Source organism: Leopardus geoffroyi, chromosome D1 (genome assembly GCF_018350155.1).
Source record: "Leopardus geoffroyi isolate Oge1 chromosome D1, O.geoffroyi_Oge1_pat1.0, whole genome shotgun sequence".
NCBI classification, from domain to species: Eukaryota; Metazoa; Chordata; class Mammalia; order Carnivora; family Felidae; genus Leopardus; species Leopardus geoffroyi.
In genome coordinates, this window is record NC_059329.1 from 101,866,838 (window position 1) to 101,885,401 (window position 18,564).

At 37.2% G+C, this 18,564-nt stretch overlaps 1 protein-coding gene across 1 annotated transcript; it reads right to left on the reverse strand.

Moving 5' to 3' along the window:
* LOC123600528 (olfactory receptor 2G3-like) lies at positions 1–966 on the reverse strand. The gene is given in 1 exon segment (XM_045482562.1): positions 1–966. A coding segment is annotated over 1 exon segment (966 nt).
* Positions 967–18,564: the final 17,598 nt, after the last annotated feature.

Below are 18,564 nucleotides of genomic sequence, written 5' to 3' on the forward strand. Positions count from 1 at the left end.
TTAACAGTTAACTTTATGTCCCATTAAGACCCCTCCTGTCTTCTGTTTTGCAATAGCTCTCCTTAAAGCTCCTTTCACATCTTGGTTCCTTAGGCTATAGATCAAGGGGTTGAGCATAGGTGTGATCACAGTGTAGAACACTGCAATGATCTTGCCCCCAGCCCTGGAGGACTTCGACTGGGGTCTCACGGACATGAAGATGGCAGTTCCATAGAACAAGGCCACCACTGTCAGAAAGGAGGCACAGATGGACAGTGCCTGGTGCCTTCCAGAGGCTGACCGTATCCTGAGGACTGATAGAAGGATTCGGGCATAGGAAACAACAATCAGGAGAAAAGGAATGAAGACGATGATAATACTGAAGATGAAAACAACCAGCTCAGTAAATGAGGTGTCAGTGCAAGCCAACCTCAGGACAGAAGGGACCTCACAGAAAAAGTGATTCAGGACATTGGGCCCACAGTAGGGCAAACTCAAGGTGAGGACATTGATAACCATGGAGCTCAGGAAGCTACTGGACCAAGAAATGGTTGCCAATTAGACACAGATACTTTGGTTCATAATGACAGTATAATGAAGAGGGTGACAAATGGCTACATATCTGTCATAAGCCATGACCCCAAGGAGAACACATTCAATCATTCCAAAAGAGAGGGAGAAGTACATCTGAGTAGCACAGCTAGAGAATGGGATGGTCTTTTTCCCCACCATGTTGGACAGCATTTGTGGGACATTGGTGGCTGTATAGCAGATATCTAGAAAGGATAAATTAGTGAGGAAGAAGTACATGGGGGTTTGGAGACGAGGTTCTATCTGAATAACAGTGATAATTGTAATATTCCCCACTACTGTTAATAAGTAGAAAAACAAGAACATAATAAAAAGAATGAGCTGCATCTTTGGCTGAGATGAGAGGCCCAGGAACACAAATTCAGTCACAGTGAAGTTTGTTTTTATCATATCCATTTTTCAAACCACCCCCTTTTTACAGAAGCATCCACTTGAAGACAAACATCAAATGTCCTATATCTAAGTGTTGGAAATTTAAGACATAAATAGGAAAGCAAAGAAAAGTCTTGATCTGGAATCATATCTTGAGTATCTGAGTTATACTACAAATGGAAAGCTTTTCTTCTACTTTTGGAGGCCATATTCTCTTGACGAGGTTAAGATTTCCAAACTCAACGACTCTTTTAAGTTAAGCAGATATACTTGAATTTTCTCCAAGAATATGCTCTTTGGTTGGTTTATAATCTGTTCAAAACCTACTCATTCTTCAAAGCCTTCCTCATGCCCTACCTTTTTAAAAAGATCTAATTATGTCCTTGCTCCACACCCAACAACAGAGCAGCATGACGTAGAACTTAAGTAAAACTCAAGGAAGGGCATAGCTTCCTGTGCTAACCTAAAAGTAATGGCAGGAACAGAATGGCAGATACATTCTTCTGTATCACTCTGAGGCAACCTTCTCCTGCTTAGACACCCGGACACCCGAAGAACGAAGACTGCACACACCAACAAGACCAGTCATGGATTACACTAATGGCCAATTCTACCAGCCTTACCACCTCCATATTGTGGGGTCTTGGATAGTTTCATTAGGTAAAAAAAATGGGAGAAGTGATTTTTTGCAGATTAAATTAAATGATGTGTATAAAGAATTTAAGACAATATCTACATGCGAGAACCAATCCACAAATAACATCCAGTATTAATTGTTCTACTAATGTACAGTGATGCTACATTTATCTAGAATTCACTTCTGTAATAAAAACTGTCTCAGAGAAGTCATATGAATGAAAAAGATCCAGACAAGTTAAAGTTACCAGGTCTACTCTTTGAGAGCTCCTCAGCTCCCACCCTATGCCTACTTACTCTAAATTTATTTATGCACTAAGTTAGCGTGTTTGGCTAACTGACTTGCAGCCATGAGCAGATCAAAAGCAGTGACTTAAGGAAGATACATAAGGTAAGAAAGAGTCCCAGAGGCAGGCGCAGTTATAGCAGCCAGAAGAACTGCCAATCATTCATTCACTCATTTGTTCATTCATTTTTGTCTTTCCTTTTTTTTTCGTTCTTTTTTTTCCAAAAATGCCTTTATAATAATCTAGTATGTACCAGATGCTGGGCATACACTGGTAAACCCAATAGACATTTTCGACAGTCTCAGAGCTCAGAGTCGAGTGGCAAGTTGTGATGAAGAAAACAGCCCCATCCCTGAGAGCATGGGGAATCTTACCAGGAAGACCTTTAAGAACCAAGTAGTTGTGGGTCATGAAAAAGACCACTTTATGCAATACGTCCTTTCTCAAATAGTATCGAGTCACATGTAATGTCTTTTAAAGGGCTTTCTTATATTTTGATTTGAATCAGGGCTTTTCAAATCAAATAATTCAGTGAACTGATACACTAAATTATCTAAAATCTGAAGTCTAGGGATACAGGAGGGGCAGGCCTGGAAAGAGGAGGGAGAAGTCAGGTCACAGTCTTGTGTTCACCTGGAGCAGCAGGAAACGGAGTGAGCAGGAGTTTCAGAGCTTCCTCCCAGGCCCTTCAAACAGCACTAAGAAAGCTCTGTTGCAAGGAAGAAATGTTTTGGTGATTCTAGAAGTGACTATGACAGTAAATGACATCCACAGTGAGTTTCTCTGTTGACAAAGTGACACACACTCAGGAGATCGCACCATTAGTAGTGAGGTGGATGGGGTGAGGTGGATGGGGTGTGCAGGATGACACGTGTGGGTCCGCCACGTGCCCGTGCACAATTCATGACACCAACCTGTGCCCAACTGTCCTCATCCGTGGGACTGGGGCAGAGCACGCTCCTCAAAATTGACGGACGAGATAAATGAGATAATGCAAGTAAAACACCTAAAACAGAGTTAGACATATATAGTAAGAACTCAATATATGTTAACTATTATCATTATGATTCATGTGATTCTCACTAAAGAGTCTTGTCAAGTGCACAGATCATGAATTATTGGCATTCTTCACCTACTCCCCTAAATGGCAGAGAGACTAAGTCTTTAAGACGCTAAACAACTTGTCCTAAATCACTGAATTACTGAATATATATACAACACACATGTGTCTAATATAGCTGTGTCTACAGTGAGAAAACCACGGCAAATGTAACAGTCCTGGTTCCCTAGGCATGTATGCATATGTAGAATTGTTCACATAAAGGAACATAAGTATACTCGCTCCACATTTAGTTCCTTTACGTGCACAAACAGCATTTTTAGTTACTTGATGGCTACAGCTGCTGAAAGAGAGTTAGAATCCATTCAATTGTCGCTTTCCAGGATACAAATCTGTTTCTATTCCTATCAGAACACAGAGTTGCAAGTCCATTATAAGGAAAAGAGGAATAAAGACACTTTTGCAGATGAACGTACCTCCTATAATAGGAAGCAAGCTCACCCAATTAGATATAGGTTGAAAAGCCCTGGATAGTTGGTAATTACCTGTAGATTCTATACAGCCATCTCAAGCAAGCAACCAACCCCCTAGCTGACTGCGCACGTCCGTCTTACCTCTCAAGGCAAAAAGCTACGGTTGCTAAATGTCTCCTTCCAACTTTTCTACCTGGAAAACTCAGTTCTATTCAGCCCTTTAAATACTAGGCATGTATGACATTCTCTTGGAAACTCTCCCTAATCTAATTCATCCGAACAAAGTTAACGAGAGCACCCTCTGCTGAACCTTTTTCATCCTTTGAACATACTTGATTGTTGTCCTTATGTGAGTGAATACAAAGTTGTGAGTCTATCTCTCCAATTGACTTTGGGTTTCTAGGGATGCTGTCAGGTTTATTTATGTTTTTCCATTTCCTGGCACATAATAAGCACTCTTAAATGTTGATAAAACTCACATAAACTCCTCTTATTTCTTATTTTTCTTAAGTCTGGAGCTCAGATGAAGAATAAATCTGAGCCGTAATTTTAGTGGAAGAATAGAGTCCGGCAAAATCATTTACTACCAAATCACTTATTTTTCTAAACAATACTGCCTAAGGCTCAAAAAGCCACCTAATTCAGTTTGGAGAAAAGGGAGAGGGAGAGACAGAGAGAGAGAGAGAGAGAAATAGTTAATGTGACTTGTTACCAAGAAGGTACAACATGTGCTAACTTATACTTTACTTAAGCTCAGGTTATTTTGTCTTCATATAGACACAGCATGTCAGGCATGTTACGTATTTCACAGAAAAATGGCTGCTCTTTCTGTTCTGCAAGTCACAGGAAGAAATCTACAATATATTTTACATCATGCTAGAGAAATCTACTGTTCCTTCATAAATTCAGGATTTTTTAAAGCTGCATCTTTAATCTTTGCCATATAAATCATGTGTGCAACAGAAAACATTTTTTGCTGCAAATTGTTTATTAAGTTTGAAGGATAGATTTTGATGTGTAGCAATGATATTATCGGTCTTTCATAATCCACACCTCCTTTTCCAGGGATAATGTTGCAAGGCACCGTAGTGTTGGGGTAAAAATCAACTCTGGAAAAAGACCATCTGAATATGAATTCTGACTCTACCGGCTCTCTGGTGGGTCATTCAGGTAAGTTTCAAAACTTTTCTAAGCTTTTTTTTTTCTCCTAGCTCAAGTGGGAACTATATTAGTATCTAATTCATAGGATTATCTTAATGATTACATTAGAAAGTCCATCTAACAATTTTAGCATAGTATCTGACACATAGAACCTAAGAAATCATAGCTCACAATAATATATAAACTCCAGGCTTATAACCAATTTGCTATAAATAAATTTGTGCTCTGAAAGTGGAAAGACTATTAGACATAATTATATTGGAAGTTTTTTGATACATCACTATAGGAAGGTTTAGAACCTACACAAACCTACATAGTCCCTTCATGTGTGTAGTATTGCCGAACTTTGTAATGTCTTTGCATCCATTATCAGCTCATCCATCAACAAAATTTATTGCTAAAGATTAAAGACTAAGAAGTTTAAAAAATTAAGAATAAAGATAGCATAGGGACGCCAGTCAGTTAAGCATCCAACTTTGGCTCAGGTCATGATCTTGTGGTCTGTGAGTTCAAGCCCCACATGGGGCTCTGTGCTGACAGCTCAGGGTCTGGAGCCTGCTTCGGATTCTGTGTCTCCCTCTCTTTCTGCCTCTCCCCCACTCGCACTGTGTGTCTCTCTCTCTCAAAAATAAATAAATATTAAACATTTTTAACCAAAAGAGTAAAGATAGCATCAAAATCCTGTTTCCCACCTAGTTAGGGAAAAAGTTTAAGAAAAGCTAACCAGGAAGACCTTAAATATTTTTGCCAGTGAATCCATTGGTGAATTTTGAAAATTATGCTAGAAAAAGAATTAATCATATTTTCGCAAAAGCATTACTAAGATTGTTTACGAACTGCACTGTAGATGATAATTTACCACTTAGTGTAAATTAGTTACACAAAGTCTTTTTTTAAGTTTATTTATTCATTTATTTTGAGAGAGAGAAAGAACACAAGCAGGAGAGGGGCAGAAAGAGAGGGAGAGAGAGAATCCCAAACGTGTTCCATGCTGTCAGCACAGAGCCGACATGGGTCTCAATCTCACAAACCCAGACATAATGACCGGAGCCGAAACCAAGAGCCAGACACTTAACTGACTGAACCACTAGGGCATCCATTTCAAAAAGTCTTTTAAACAAATAATGGGGGTTTGGGTTTGATGCAACATGGAGGAGAAGGAGGCAAATATGAAAATGTGAAAGCAAGGGGCCCAAGGAGGCCATGCTCTGAGAGGGAGCCAACCCCACACTCCAGCAAGAATACCATAATACCATGTTAGTAAACATCAATCACACAAGCTAACAAATTGTGATATTCAGAACAGGCACCTCCACCACTCCTACCTGCAAAACAAAACAAAACAAACAAACAAAAACTTCTTTATGGAAAAGGAAAAAATCACCCAAGAAGAAAATGATATTAATTCTGTGCATTATAATTCTCTATTTGCATGACAAATATTTTTGTAGGTACTTTGCTGGTATTAAATCGTATCTTTACAATAACTCCAAAATGTACTTAGATCCATTCTGAAGAGGAGACAATTGAGGATGAGAGAAACTATGCCGTTTTCTCAGTCAGAGCATTTAGCTGAGCCATCATTTGTACTTTAGTCTGCCTAATTCCAAAATCTTCTAGTTAAATAACTGATAGCTTTATTTCACTCTTCCTTTTTTCTTTTACATCTAATAGACAATTGTAACCATAGGCACAACAGATAAAACCTTCCCGAAGGCCATAACCAATGCAAAGCAATAACCTGCTTCATACCTCTCCGCACCACATACTCATGTACACAAAAACCGATGAGAGATGATGCTATAATCCCATTCAGCCCTTTTGTAAAGATGATGAATGCATACAGAGTGCAGCCCCTAAGTCATCTGAGTATCCTTGCTTCGGGACCTTTGGCTGAATTTGAGATTCTTGAGGGATAATGTCCCAGATCAGTAATTAAAACTTAATTATGTGTTCCGAGGTATTCCTGGTTGATGCATTTGTTCGTTGCTCCTCCTCCCCTCCCTGCTCTGCAGATGAACCTGTATCAAGGTTAAAGTGACCCTTCCAAGTGATCACGGTGTCCTCATCCTTCAGTACTGCCTAATACCAGTCATCATAAATATGAGTGAGTGCATTCACTGTAAGAAGAGCAAAACGTAAAATCCAGGGTTCAGAGACCAAACACAGAGTCATTTCCTGGAACCTACTGGAATTTAGGGATGCTAATGATGCTAGTGTACTCTCAACTATCCACATAGCAAATGTGAACCCTACGTTCCCCTTTCCATGATCATAGCAAACTCTGGAACCATGTACTATTGCATAGTGATGAAATACAAACTGTTTATAGGGAAACAGTAGGGCCATCGTGGGGACTTCCTACATGTGACCTCAAACACATCACTTCACTTTCATGAGCCTCAGCTTATGCGTCTTTAAAACGGACACAAAAAGTCTAGACCACTATATTGCTCCCTTGTTATGGAACCAAAGGGAAGAAGTGAAAAAAAAAAAAAAAAAGGGAAGAAAATAGGGAAGGAAGAGAGAAAGGGAGGGAAGTAAAAAGTTAACATTAGTTAAGTCCTTCCAATGTACAAAGAGCCAGCTGAGTCAAATCATGCCTTCACATAATGATATCACTTAATCTGGTAATTCTCAAATCCTAAATGGCTGTTGTAGTTTCTTTGGCTTTATTTATCAATTTATTCATCAATGCCCAGACCTACCCTGAATCAATTCAATCATAATCCTTGCAGATAGGACTCTGATATAGGTACTTTTAAAAGCTCTCCAGGTGAGCCCTTACCACCTCATTTTCCAACATTTTTAGTGGGAAAAAAAGATACATTTGTGGATTTACACAAAACAGCTCAAAATATTGAACCTCTTAGGGAGTTTCATACTGTTGCTTCCACTTTTTTCCCTACTGTATTCCAACTTTTAAGAACTACTGTTGAAAACAATCTAAAAAGTACTGCATCCAAGGTTTTTTGGAATGTCCAATTCTACTTTGAGAAAGCTGGAGACTCCCAGAGTAGATCCCTACCAGGTGTCAACCTCTCAGAGTGCATTGGCTTTGGAATTGCAATTGAAGCTGCTCAGTATACAAAGGAAAATCAATACATGGAACATATCTGTTATCGTATATTTGAGCCTCACAACTCTGAGAAACAGAGAGGACTCCACTAGACTGAAATCCAGAAGGAGCAATTACTTTCATAGGTTTGTGTAGTTTACAAGTGATACGAAAAGTGCTGGAAGTTTTCTCACATTAATATGTACATTGTCTGGGTCCATGGTCAGCACAAAGACCTATTATAAATTCCGGAGGTTTTTTTTTCATATTTTTTTTACATTTATTTATTTTTGAGAAACAGAGTGAGACAAAGCGTGAACAGAGGAGGGGCAGAGAGAGAAGGAGGCACAGAATCTGAAGCGGTCTCCAGGATCTGAGCAAGCGGTCAGCACAGAGCCTGTTGCAGGGCTCGAACCCACAAACTGTGAGATCATGACCTAAGCCAAAGTCTTACGCTCAACTGACCGAGCCACCCAGGCGCCGCTAAATTCCGGAGGTTTTTTGAAGCAATATGGTATCCTATTGATGATAAGATGACATGATCTTATATAGAGAAAACCCAAAAGACTCCATCAGAAACATGTTAGAACTATTACAAAATTTTAATAAAGCATCAGGGTAAAAGAAATCAACATGCAAACATTAGTTGCATTTATATACCTTAACAACAAACTATCTGAAAGGAAAATTAAGACAAAAATCCCACTTACCCTAGCATCAAAACAAATCAAATATTTAGGAATAAATTTAACCAAGGAGGTAAAAGATCTGTACGCTAAAAACTAAAGACATTGATGAAAGAAATTGAAAAAAAAACATAAGTAAATGAAAAAGAAAGCCACTGTTTATGGGTCAAAGAAAAAGATTGTTAAAATTTCCATACTATTTTAAAATGTCCATACTGCCCCAAAACAATCTACAGATTCAATCTATCAAAACCTCTATGGCATTTTCCCCAGATGTATATATAAAAAAAATTAATGCATGTGGAACCACAAAAGGCCACGAACAGCCAAAACAGTCTTGAATAAGAACAAAGCTGGTGGCATCATATTTTCTGATTACAAAATTCTGTAATTAAAGAGTATGGTGCTTGACTAAAAACAGACATGTACACCAATGGAATTGAATACAGAGCCCAGAAAAGGCTGATTATCGAAGGTCAACCTATCTTCAACAAAGGTGCAAAGGAGCCCACAATGGGGAAAGATGGTCTCTTCAGTAAACATAGAGAAAACTGGATATACACATGCAAAAGAGTGGAACTGGACTCTTAATTACCCACTGTACACAAAACTCAATTCAAAATGGATTAAAAACTTACATGTAAGACTTAAAACTGTAAAGCTATGAGGTGAAAACATAGGGAAACAGGTTTCCAACATTCTCAGTGCAGATTTCCTTTTCTGCAATCAGTGCCCTGCAATTCACATCTGTGATGGAGCACGAGAACTTTCACACTGTCCTTTCCAAGAGCTCCATCCATATACTCTCTCAGACCTCCTTGTCACTAACTTTCCAGTCTTATTCCCAGTCCCTGCTCAATTAGTCCATCCACTAGTCACTGTTAATAAAACAGTATAGAGATACACCTCAGACTGCCACTCTTTCTATGCTCAGAGAAGACAATCCATTGTACCGCTTGATATTTTGCATGACTTTCACACACTTAAGATCTAAATTTGTATCCTTACTACTACTGCCCACTTAAGGATCAGTAATTCTTAGAGGACAGTCTATGTTTTAGAGTGAGAAAATAAATAACTTGTGCCTGAAATACTCTGTTGTGTCTAGAAAACATAGATGCTTCTAAAACAATAAGGACAGGAACAAAAAGAACCGACTTAAAGGGTCCTGTATGGTTGAAGTTGTGGCATTCTGAGTATCAAAGAAAAATCATGATAATAACCAGAATAGTATACTTTTTATTGCAATATATTGAACCAATGAAATCCAAGGAGTCCAGGATACTCATAAAAAGAGAAGTATATAGAGAGAGTGTAAGAATGTAGTGATATCGGGGCACCTGGGTGGCTCAGTCGGTTAAGTGTCCAACTTCAGCTCAGGTCATGATCTCGTGGTTTGTGAGTTTGAGCCCCACGGTGGGTTCTGTGCTGACAGCTCAGAGCCTGGAGCTTGCTTCAAGTTCTGTGTCTCCCTCTCTCTGCCCCTCCCCGACTTTCTCTCTCTCTCCCTCTCTCTCTCTCTCAAAAACGAGTGAATGTTAAAAAAATTAAAAATAAAAAAGAAGGTAGCAATAAAACAAAAGAAAGGGAAATATTCATTTTGATTGGGTTTTAAAAATAGCAATATGATTAAATATATAGAGAGAAATACATAGAAATATATAGAAATCCAAATAAATATCAATATGCCCATGTTTTATTGGTATAAGCAGCAAATAATAACTATAAAGATCTATGTTTTCCAAATAGTGCCAGTAAAACTGGGAATTGTACAAAGATCAGAAAGAAATAGTCAGCACTGAGGAATACTACTACTAATAATAATCAGTAGCAGCTATAACACCAGAGAATAACCAATTGAAAAAGGGTAGTTCTGATATTCTGAATTAGATAATAATTCTTAAATGAAAAGCTAACTATGCAGATTCAATCTTTGATTTAACAGATGAAGATTGAATACACTTACTAACTAGAATAAAGTTATTATAAGATTAAAATTTTCTTGAATTATTCTCATGTATTAAATTAATGCATAATAATAACATAAAACGGGTTATTTAATGTTGGCTGAGAATTGAAAAAAATGATCTTAGAAGGAGTATCATTTTGCAAAACAAAAAAGACAAAAGAACACTTCTGTTTGAAAAGTCATATTGACATTAAAAGTTTAATAATAAAAGAGGAGAATTAATCATTTGACATGTTTCTCCTGTTTTATTTACTTTAGGAAAACTGTTCTATTTTCCAAATAAGAAATGACTGCCGGCCTGAGAAGATATTTTTATTCGTTTTTGTTTTGTAAATTCACCTTGAGGAGATTTCCAAATAAGTTTATTACAACATGAAAAGATTACAATAAGCATATAAGTAATCTTAGGAAGTTAGCACACTAAATATAAACATTATGAAGAAATTAACTAAACCTATGGTATTGATGTTAACTACATATTTTGTCGTCACTGCATTGGGAATGTCTTATCTTCAGTAAGTCATCAGTGGGAAAAAAATCAATTCTATTGAGTATTTAATTATACCATAAATTGCTAGGGTTCTTGAGGAAACACAATGAATTCCTGAATCATTCATGGGTCCACTTGTGATAAGTTTGCCTTGATTAATCCTTACGTTTCAGTCTCCTTGGTTGAACACTTTTAGAACCCAATCTCCTGCATGCTTCCTGAATTTGTGCCAATACAGATAGGGAGGATCTTATAAATTTCTTAGTGTAAATTTCCTCTAAGAGAAAGTCTTTGATTTCTTCATCTGGGCTAATGATATTTAATTTCACTGCAGAGTCAATGTGGTATGGTGAATTTGGGTGTTGAGAATTACATAAGTCCATAAGGAAACTTTTTTTAAATTTTTTTTATTAATTAATTAATTCATTTATTTTTGAGGGAAAACAAGAGTGAACATGCAAGTGGGGGAGGGGCAGAGAGAGAGACAGAGAGAGAGAGAGGGAGAGACTCTGTAAGCACAGAGCCTGGCATGGGGCTCAAACCATGAGATCATGACTTCAGCCAAAGTCCAATGCTTAACCGATTGAGCCGCTCAGCTGCCCCCATGAGGCAACTTCTTAAGCACAGTCATTGGAAAACTTGTCCAGAGAAAAGCTATTTCCCTCAAGTGGGCAAAGTTAGGGACTGTCTCTTCAAGCAAGGATTTTTGTTTTTGGATCTGTCCTTGTCTACCCAATATCACTATCCCATTGCTTAATGGTCGCAATTCTTCCCTCCATCAATTATTTTAGCTTACCATAAAATCTCTGGCAGTGTTTAGTATTTAGAGTTGACCCTTGAACCACACAGGGGTTAGTGGCACTGACCCACACATATTCAAAAATCAGTATATAAATTCTGACTCCCCAAAAACTTACCTACTAATGGCCTACCATTGACCGGAAGCCTTAGTGATAACATAAACACATATTTTGTATGTTCTATGTATTTGATACTGTATTTTTACAATAAAGTTAAAGAAAAAAATGTTATGAGGAAAATCACAAGGAAGGGAAAATATATTCACAACACTGTCCTGTATTCATTGAAAAAAATCTGCATGTTAAGTGGATCCACACAGTTCAAACATGTGTTGTTCAAAGGTCAATGTCATTGGTATTGCTTCTCTGCAGTCCTCACAATCAGTCCCTGGCTTGGACCTCAACCATACCTTTCCTAAAGGACTAATGGAAATGGGAAACTCCCTCAAACCCACAGTGGAAGCTTTCCAAATGCACTTTCATGTTTACCATCAGGTAATCACAGTTTGGGGTTCAAAAGACCCTATGATTTTTCCAATCAATGTTATTGTGGTTGTGATCAATCCTAATGCCAGTTGATTTTTCAGTGCTTTGCTCTTTTACTGCACTTCAAGCTGTGACATTGCTGGTAATGATTAACACAAGAAACGACAGGTGCTGGTGAGGATGTGGAGAAAGGGGAACACTCTTGCACTGTTGGTGGGAATGCAAACTGGCACAGCCACTCTGGATAATGATATGAAGGTTCTCAAAAAAACACTAAAAATAGAACTAACTACCTTATAATTCAGCAATTGCACTACTAGGTATTTATCCAAAGAATACACAAATACTGATTCAAAGGGACGCATGCACCCTGATTGTGGGGAATAAGCTTAGGAATCCCTGGGCTTATACCAATTGGTTAACAAGGCATTAAGAAGTAGAAAGTCATAGGATGCTCACACCCAAGTTTGGGTAAACTCAAACCCAGAGTTTGACCCCAGAATAGGGAGGTGCAGAGTCCCCAGAATAGAGAGGGAGGGGTAAAGGCCCCAGAATAGAGAGGGGCACAAAGGCACCCAATACAAAGGTATATGAGGTAAGCAAGATTAGGTGTTCAGGGCAGAAGCGCCCCACTCCCCCCCCCCACCCCAATTTAGCACCATAGCAGAAAGTTGCTTTCACAGGAGGGAAGGACCAAGTTAGGTAAACAGGTAAATTGAGTTATAGACCGCTGTGTTGAAGGTAAAGCAGCCCAGAGTGGAGATGGTTAACAACAGAAAAGGTGCCTTGTTAACCCTGAAGTTATTTCCCCTGTCTTATCCCCTAGGCTAGCTAAGGTAACAGACATGGCGCCTCCTGTATGCCATTAAGAACCATCTGCCCATCCTCCCAGCGCCAGGATTTTGTTTTATATTGACCCAAACCCCAAACACCATATATATTCAAAACCCCAACTTAATGTTCCCAGCTTCTTTGTCTCTTTGTGCATGCCCATCATGTTTGTAAGCCTTCTGATCTTAATAAATATGGGGCAAGACCCTTGTTCGGGGCTCTTATCTTTTCCGGGACATTAGCCATCTCTCACTTTTCATCCTGAGTCCCGCTCTTTTGCTACACAAAAGAGAGCTTGAGACTTAGAGCCTACAACACCTGATGTTTATAGCAGCATTATCAACAATAGCCAAACTATGGAGAGAGCCCAAATGTCCATCGACTGATGAATGGATAAACAAGATGTGGTGTCTGTATATATACATATATATATACACACATATACAATGGAATATTACTCAGCTCTAAGAAAGAATGAAATAAGCCAGTCAGAGAAAGACAAATAGCACATTATTTCACTCATTACGTGGAATTTAAGAAACAAAACAGATGAGCATATGGGATGAGGAAAGGTAAAGAGGGAAACAAACCACAAAAGACTCTTAATGATAGAGAACAAACTGAGGGTTGTTGGAGGGAGGTGGGTGGAAGATGGGCTAGATGGGTGATGGGTGCTAAAGAGGGTGCTTGTTGTGATGAGCGCTGGGTGTTGAATGTAAGTGATGAACCACTGAGTTCTACTCCTGAAACCAACATTGTTTATGGTAAATAACTAAAATTTAAATTAAAAATAACGTAAAAAATTATCATGATGCCACTACATGCCATGGCTTACCAGTGTCTCAATTCCCCATTAAATGATGTATCTGCACATTCTTTAAATATGTAATCAAACTAATCTTAGCGACCAGTTTAAGGGTATCATTTTAGGCTACTCCTCATATTAATTACCATATCAGTCAGAGTCGTATCAGGAATCAGATGGCCCAAATTGAAGAGGACTTAATAGAGGGACTATTTATAAAGATGTGAATGGAGTATGGAAAAGCCACAAAGGACAGACTAGTCCTTTGACACAGAATTTTACTACATGTGGGCCTGAAAGGAGAAGGGGAAAGAGCCGTTATCAGAACACAGAGAGAGAGGGAGAGAAAGACTTTTTCGTGAGGAAGATGGGATAAAAACTGTGGCATTGATCTAGGGATTAATGTGGCCTCGATTGGCTGTGCAGGGACAGAGTCTGGGAATACACGTTCTAAACCATCTCTTTTCTCCTGTTAGCTCTTCCCCCAGTGGCCAAATTGACTGATACAGTTCATACTGGTTGGTCTCCTGGGGCAGAAGATAGAGTGGCAAATGATGGCAGTCCATGTAGAAGGGAAAATGGAAAATATACTTAGTATACTGCCTACGGAAATATTGTTACCCAAAACTAGGTCAGCCTTTTGGTGGATGTGAAGCCAAAAAACACAGCAAAGCCAAAGAGTAGCAAAAGGAAGGGTTTTACTTGTAATAAGTAAAGGAGAACACCAGGTGTCTTTCCCAAAGCAGTGCCTCCTGGACTTATAAAACTGGAGACGTTCTAAGCTAAGGGTGCCTACACATTCACCAAGGGGCTTATGCAATGGGGAATCCAACGTGGAATTGGGGCAGGTGGCAATCATAAGATTGCCAAAGTCACAAGAGCCGGCAAAGTTCTGCATCATTGATATACTGGCTCCAGTTGCTTGGGTATCTGAGGTATCTGAGGGCTCACAGGGGTTCAAATCTGGAAAAGATAATTCAAGAGTCTATATCAGGGCAGTCTTCACTTTTGAATCAGCACTGGGAGTTTTACTACTGATTTGTTGTCCCTGGCATGATTAGATTATTTCCCGGCCTGATAATGACTGCTTAGCAGAACACAATGACTTATAGATTCTTTCACAAGATGGCCAGAGGCCTAAAATGATTTTTCTTATGTCCAGACAGAAAGCTATGTGTCTTTCATCTTCTTGGGACCTAACTTCTGCTGCTTACAAAATCGGTACCTGTGTGTTTATCAGTAGTCGATCCATATATATATATATTATATATATAATATATATAATATATTTTATTTATATAATATATTTATATATTATATATTATATATTATATATTATATAATATATAATATATAATATATAATATATAATATATAATATATATAATATATAAATATATATAAATATATAAATATATATAATTTATATATATAAATATGTATAAATATATATAAATATATATATACTTATATATTATATACTTATATATAAGTATACTTATATACTTATATATTATATACTTATATATATAAGTATACTTATATACTTATATATATATACTTATATATATACTTATATACTTTATATATAAATATATATATATTATATTTATATACTTTATATACTTATATATATATACTTATATACTTATATATATATACTTATATATATACTTATATACTTTATATATAAATATGTATATATAAATATAGATGTATATATATAAGTATATATATAAGTATATATATTTATATATATATTTATACATATATATAAATATATATTTATATATATTTATATATATTTATACATATTTATATATTTATATATATTATATATAAATAATAAATAAATAATAAATAAATAATAAATAATATAAAATATAAATATAATATAAATATAATATATAATATAGAAATATAAAAATAAAATAAATAATAATAAATAAATAATATAAATATAAATATATATTATATTTATATATATGGATCATATCTGTTTTACATATATGGATGGATTCAGCAAAACTCAATATAGAATGTGAAGAAAAACTATGGTCAAATAAATCTATCACTGGGGAATTACAGTCTCTAAACAAAACATTTTTGAGTCTTTATTAAATAAGGTTGACCTGACTTTGCCCATGCGTAGTTTTAATTGCTTTGTTTGCCATTCCCCCAAGCTTCAAAACCATGACGAATTCCATGGATATAAACCCCTTGAGATTGTGAAACAACAAAAATTCAGCTGAGTAATTTGAAAGATCAAAGATCAGCTTTTTAAAATGATTCATGAATTAGCATATCACTTTGCAAATAGAAAGGAGCTCTGTCAAGCTGTAGGAAAAGAAGTGTTTAAAAGTAGGAAGGAGGTAGAAAAGGGAAACTATTAGCAAAGAATATATTATTTTAGGCAAGGTCACCTTCCTACGGGGAATGGAAAGGAGTCTATCGGGAAGAGTATCTCACTAATGCTGACCAGGTAATTTCACGCTGACTAGTTGAAGGTTACCTTCTGATGCAGGGGGAGTAGAGTTGAAACTGTAGTTAGGTTAGGTATCGAATCTTGGTTGCTGACATGGAGCCTTAACATAAGTGACTCCATTTGGGGCCTATGGTTTTCTTTTAACAGGATCTACCAACTATTGTAGAAAATTCGAGAACTAGCTGACTGACTTGAATATTAGAATGTTGGAATAGGGTCTTGCCATGCATTTTGATAAGTTGTGCGGTTCAGTGATTACTGCTGTCATAGAAATTTATTTTTTTCCCACAACAGTTCAATAGCTGTTTACATTCTGTTATATATGGTAGGAAGTCCAAAGCTTCATTTTCGTGCCCTGTCTTCATTTTATAGCAATTTCTGAAACAGCTAGAGGAAAAAAATAAATAAATAAGACAGCTTTTTTTCTTATTTGTGGTGATAAAGGGAAATTTGCAATAAAGGAAGAAATGGAAAAATAAAACTATATAATTGACACAAAAGTGGAAAAAAAAAATAACTTTGAGACTGTTTCCCAAAGAAGTAAGTTTTTGTGAGGCCCTCAAGAGCCCTAGAGGCAGAATAAGAGAACCCCCTAGACTCAGGTTCAAAGCAAATCATGAGAAGTGTAATTTCTTCTAAAATTTATGTTTTTCCCAAGGGATGGAAAGACAGACGATCCATTTAAAAAGAATGTTAGATAACAGCCTATGCTTACTGGCAGCTTGCCGTAGCCTCTGCATAAGACTGGCCAGCAGAGAAGTCCTTTCTTAAAGTAAAACTTGAAACTGTGACCTACAGTCCATGTTTAATCTCCAGGGAAACACAATGGAGATATGTGCACTCTTTTGTTGTACACGTGTGTGTTGTAGGTTTGAGTACTTTCAAGATCCAAAGAGTTCAGGTTCGCAAAGATACCAATGACCCAACACATCCATAATTATTGTTAAAGCAATGGTGCGTAAGACAGAGAAATAAAGAAGTCAGCAGAACAGGGAGGACAGCCAGAGTCGCCAAAAGAGGCTCGTGCCCGAGGAGAGTATGCTTGACTAGCAGAGGAAAACAGCAAAGGTAATGAGGGGCTATATTGCCACCAATTGTATTCTCTTTACTCTTTTGCATAATATTGACAATTCTGCTACTTCATAATCATATGACATCAATAACCAATGTAATATTTAATGCTCAACCCCTAATAGCCATTATCGGATGTCAAATACCTTCTAATTTCCTTAAAAATACATTGTGTTTCAGAAATATCTGCATAATCTTATAGAAATGCATTATTTCAGGTAAAAAGTGTGTTACACGACACGAGGAAATTGATTCTCAGGAGGATTAAACTAAGGTTTCAAAGTTGACCAGGTTATAAAGGATTGGAATTAGAACTCAGCTCAAGTCTGTGTGACCCCGTATTTCACGCTCAAGAGAGCCCATATTGCTTCCCCATATATGCTCTCCTGCAAAATGCCTCTGCACAAATATATATTAGTTCATTTCATCTTCACAGCTCTGTAAAGGAGGACTGCTGGCCTAATAACAGTTCTAGTAAGTTCTAATAATGGCATTCTAATAAGAGCTGACTTACTAAAATTTGTCTAAGAGAAACTACAGCCGAGCTCTATAGCAGTTGATAGTTAAGTTCTCTGAATTGGAGGGCCACTGACATCATAAGCATCTTTCATGTGCCCGGCCTTCCAATACCAGCTTAAAAATATTATATTCTTCAGTCTTTACAACAGCCCTGTCTAAAAGTCTTATTTTACAAGGTTTGGCATAATCCAGTAACTTGTGTAAGGTCTTCCAACAACTGTAAGCAGTAAGATCAAACTTGAATCCCTGTCATCAGCCCAAAGGCCCAGTGCTGTCTCTGCTTGGCCTACCCTCCAAATCGTGGCCACCTTTCATTTCAAAGATATGCCTCCTTGTAGCTCTTCAACATGAAAGAATTTGCTGCTTAAATAGATACAACCCTCCCTCTCACGAATACACTCTATTTTGAAGTGCCCATTAATGTGTGTATTTCAGTGGTCAGACTGTGTATTCTTTGACTATTTGTCCTTGATTTTTCTTTGCATGCCTGTGACTAGCACAGAATGCTCAGAGATTTCTGTGATTACAGGTCATGTGGAATGACAAAGAAGTCCTCGAAGGCTTAAATGCCATCATTAAGGCAAACCAGAATGTGGATTTAATTGACATGCTTCTGAGAATTAGAGGAGTCTGTCTACTCATCCATTCAGCTAATATTATTCATGCCTTCTCTGTGGTAGATGTTGTTTTAAGCAGTGGCATCCAGCAGTGAAAAAAAACAAGCAACAGAACAAGCCCTTCTTGTATTCACATCCTAGTGGAAAGAGAGACAGGAAATAACATAGTCGATTATATGGTAACCCAG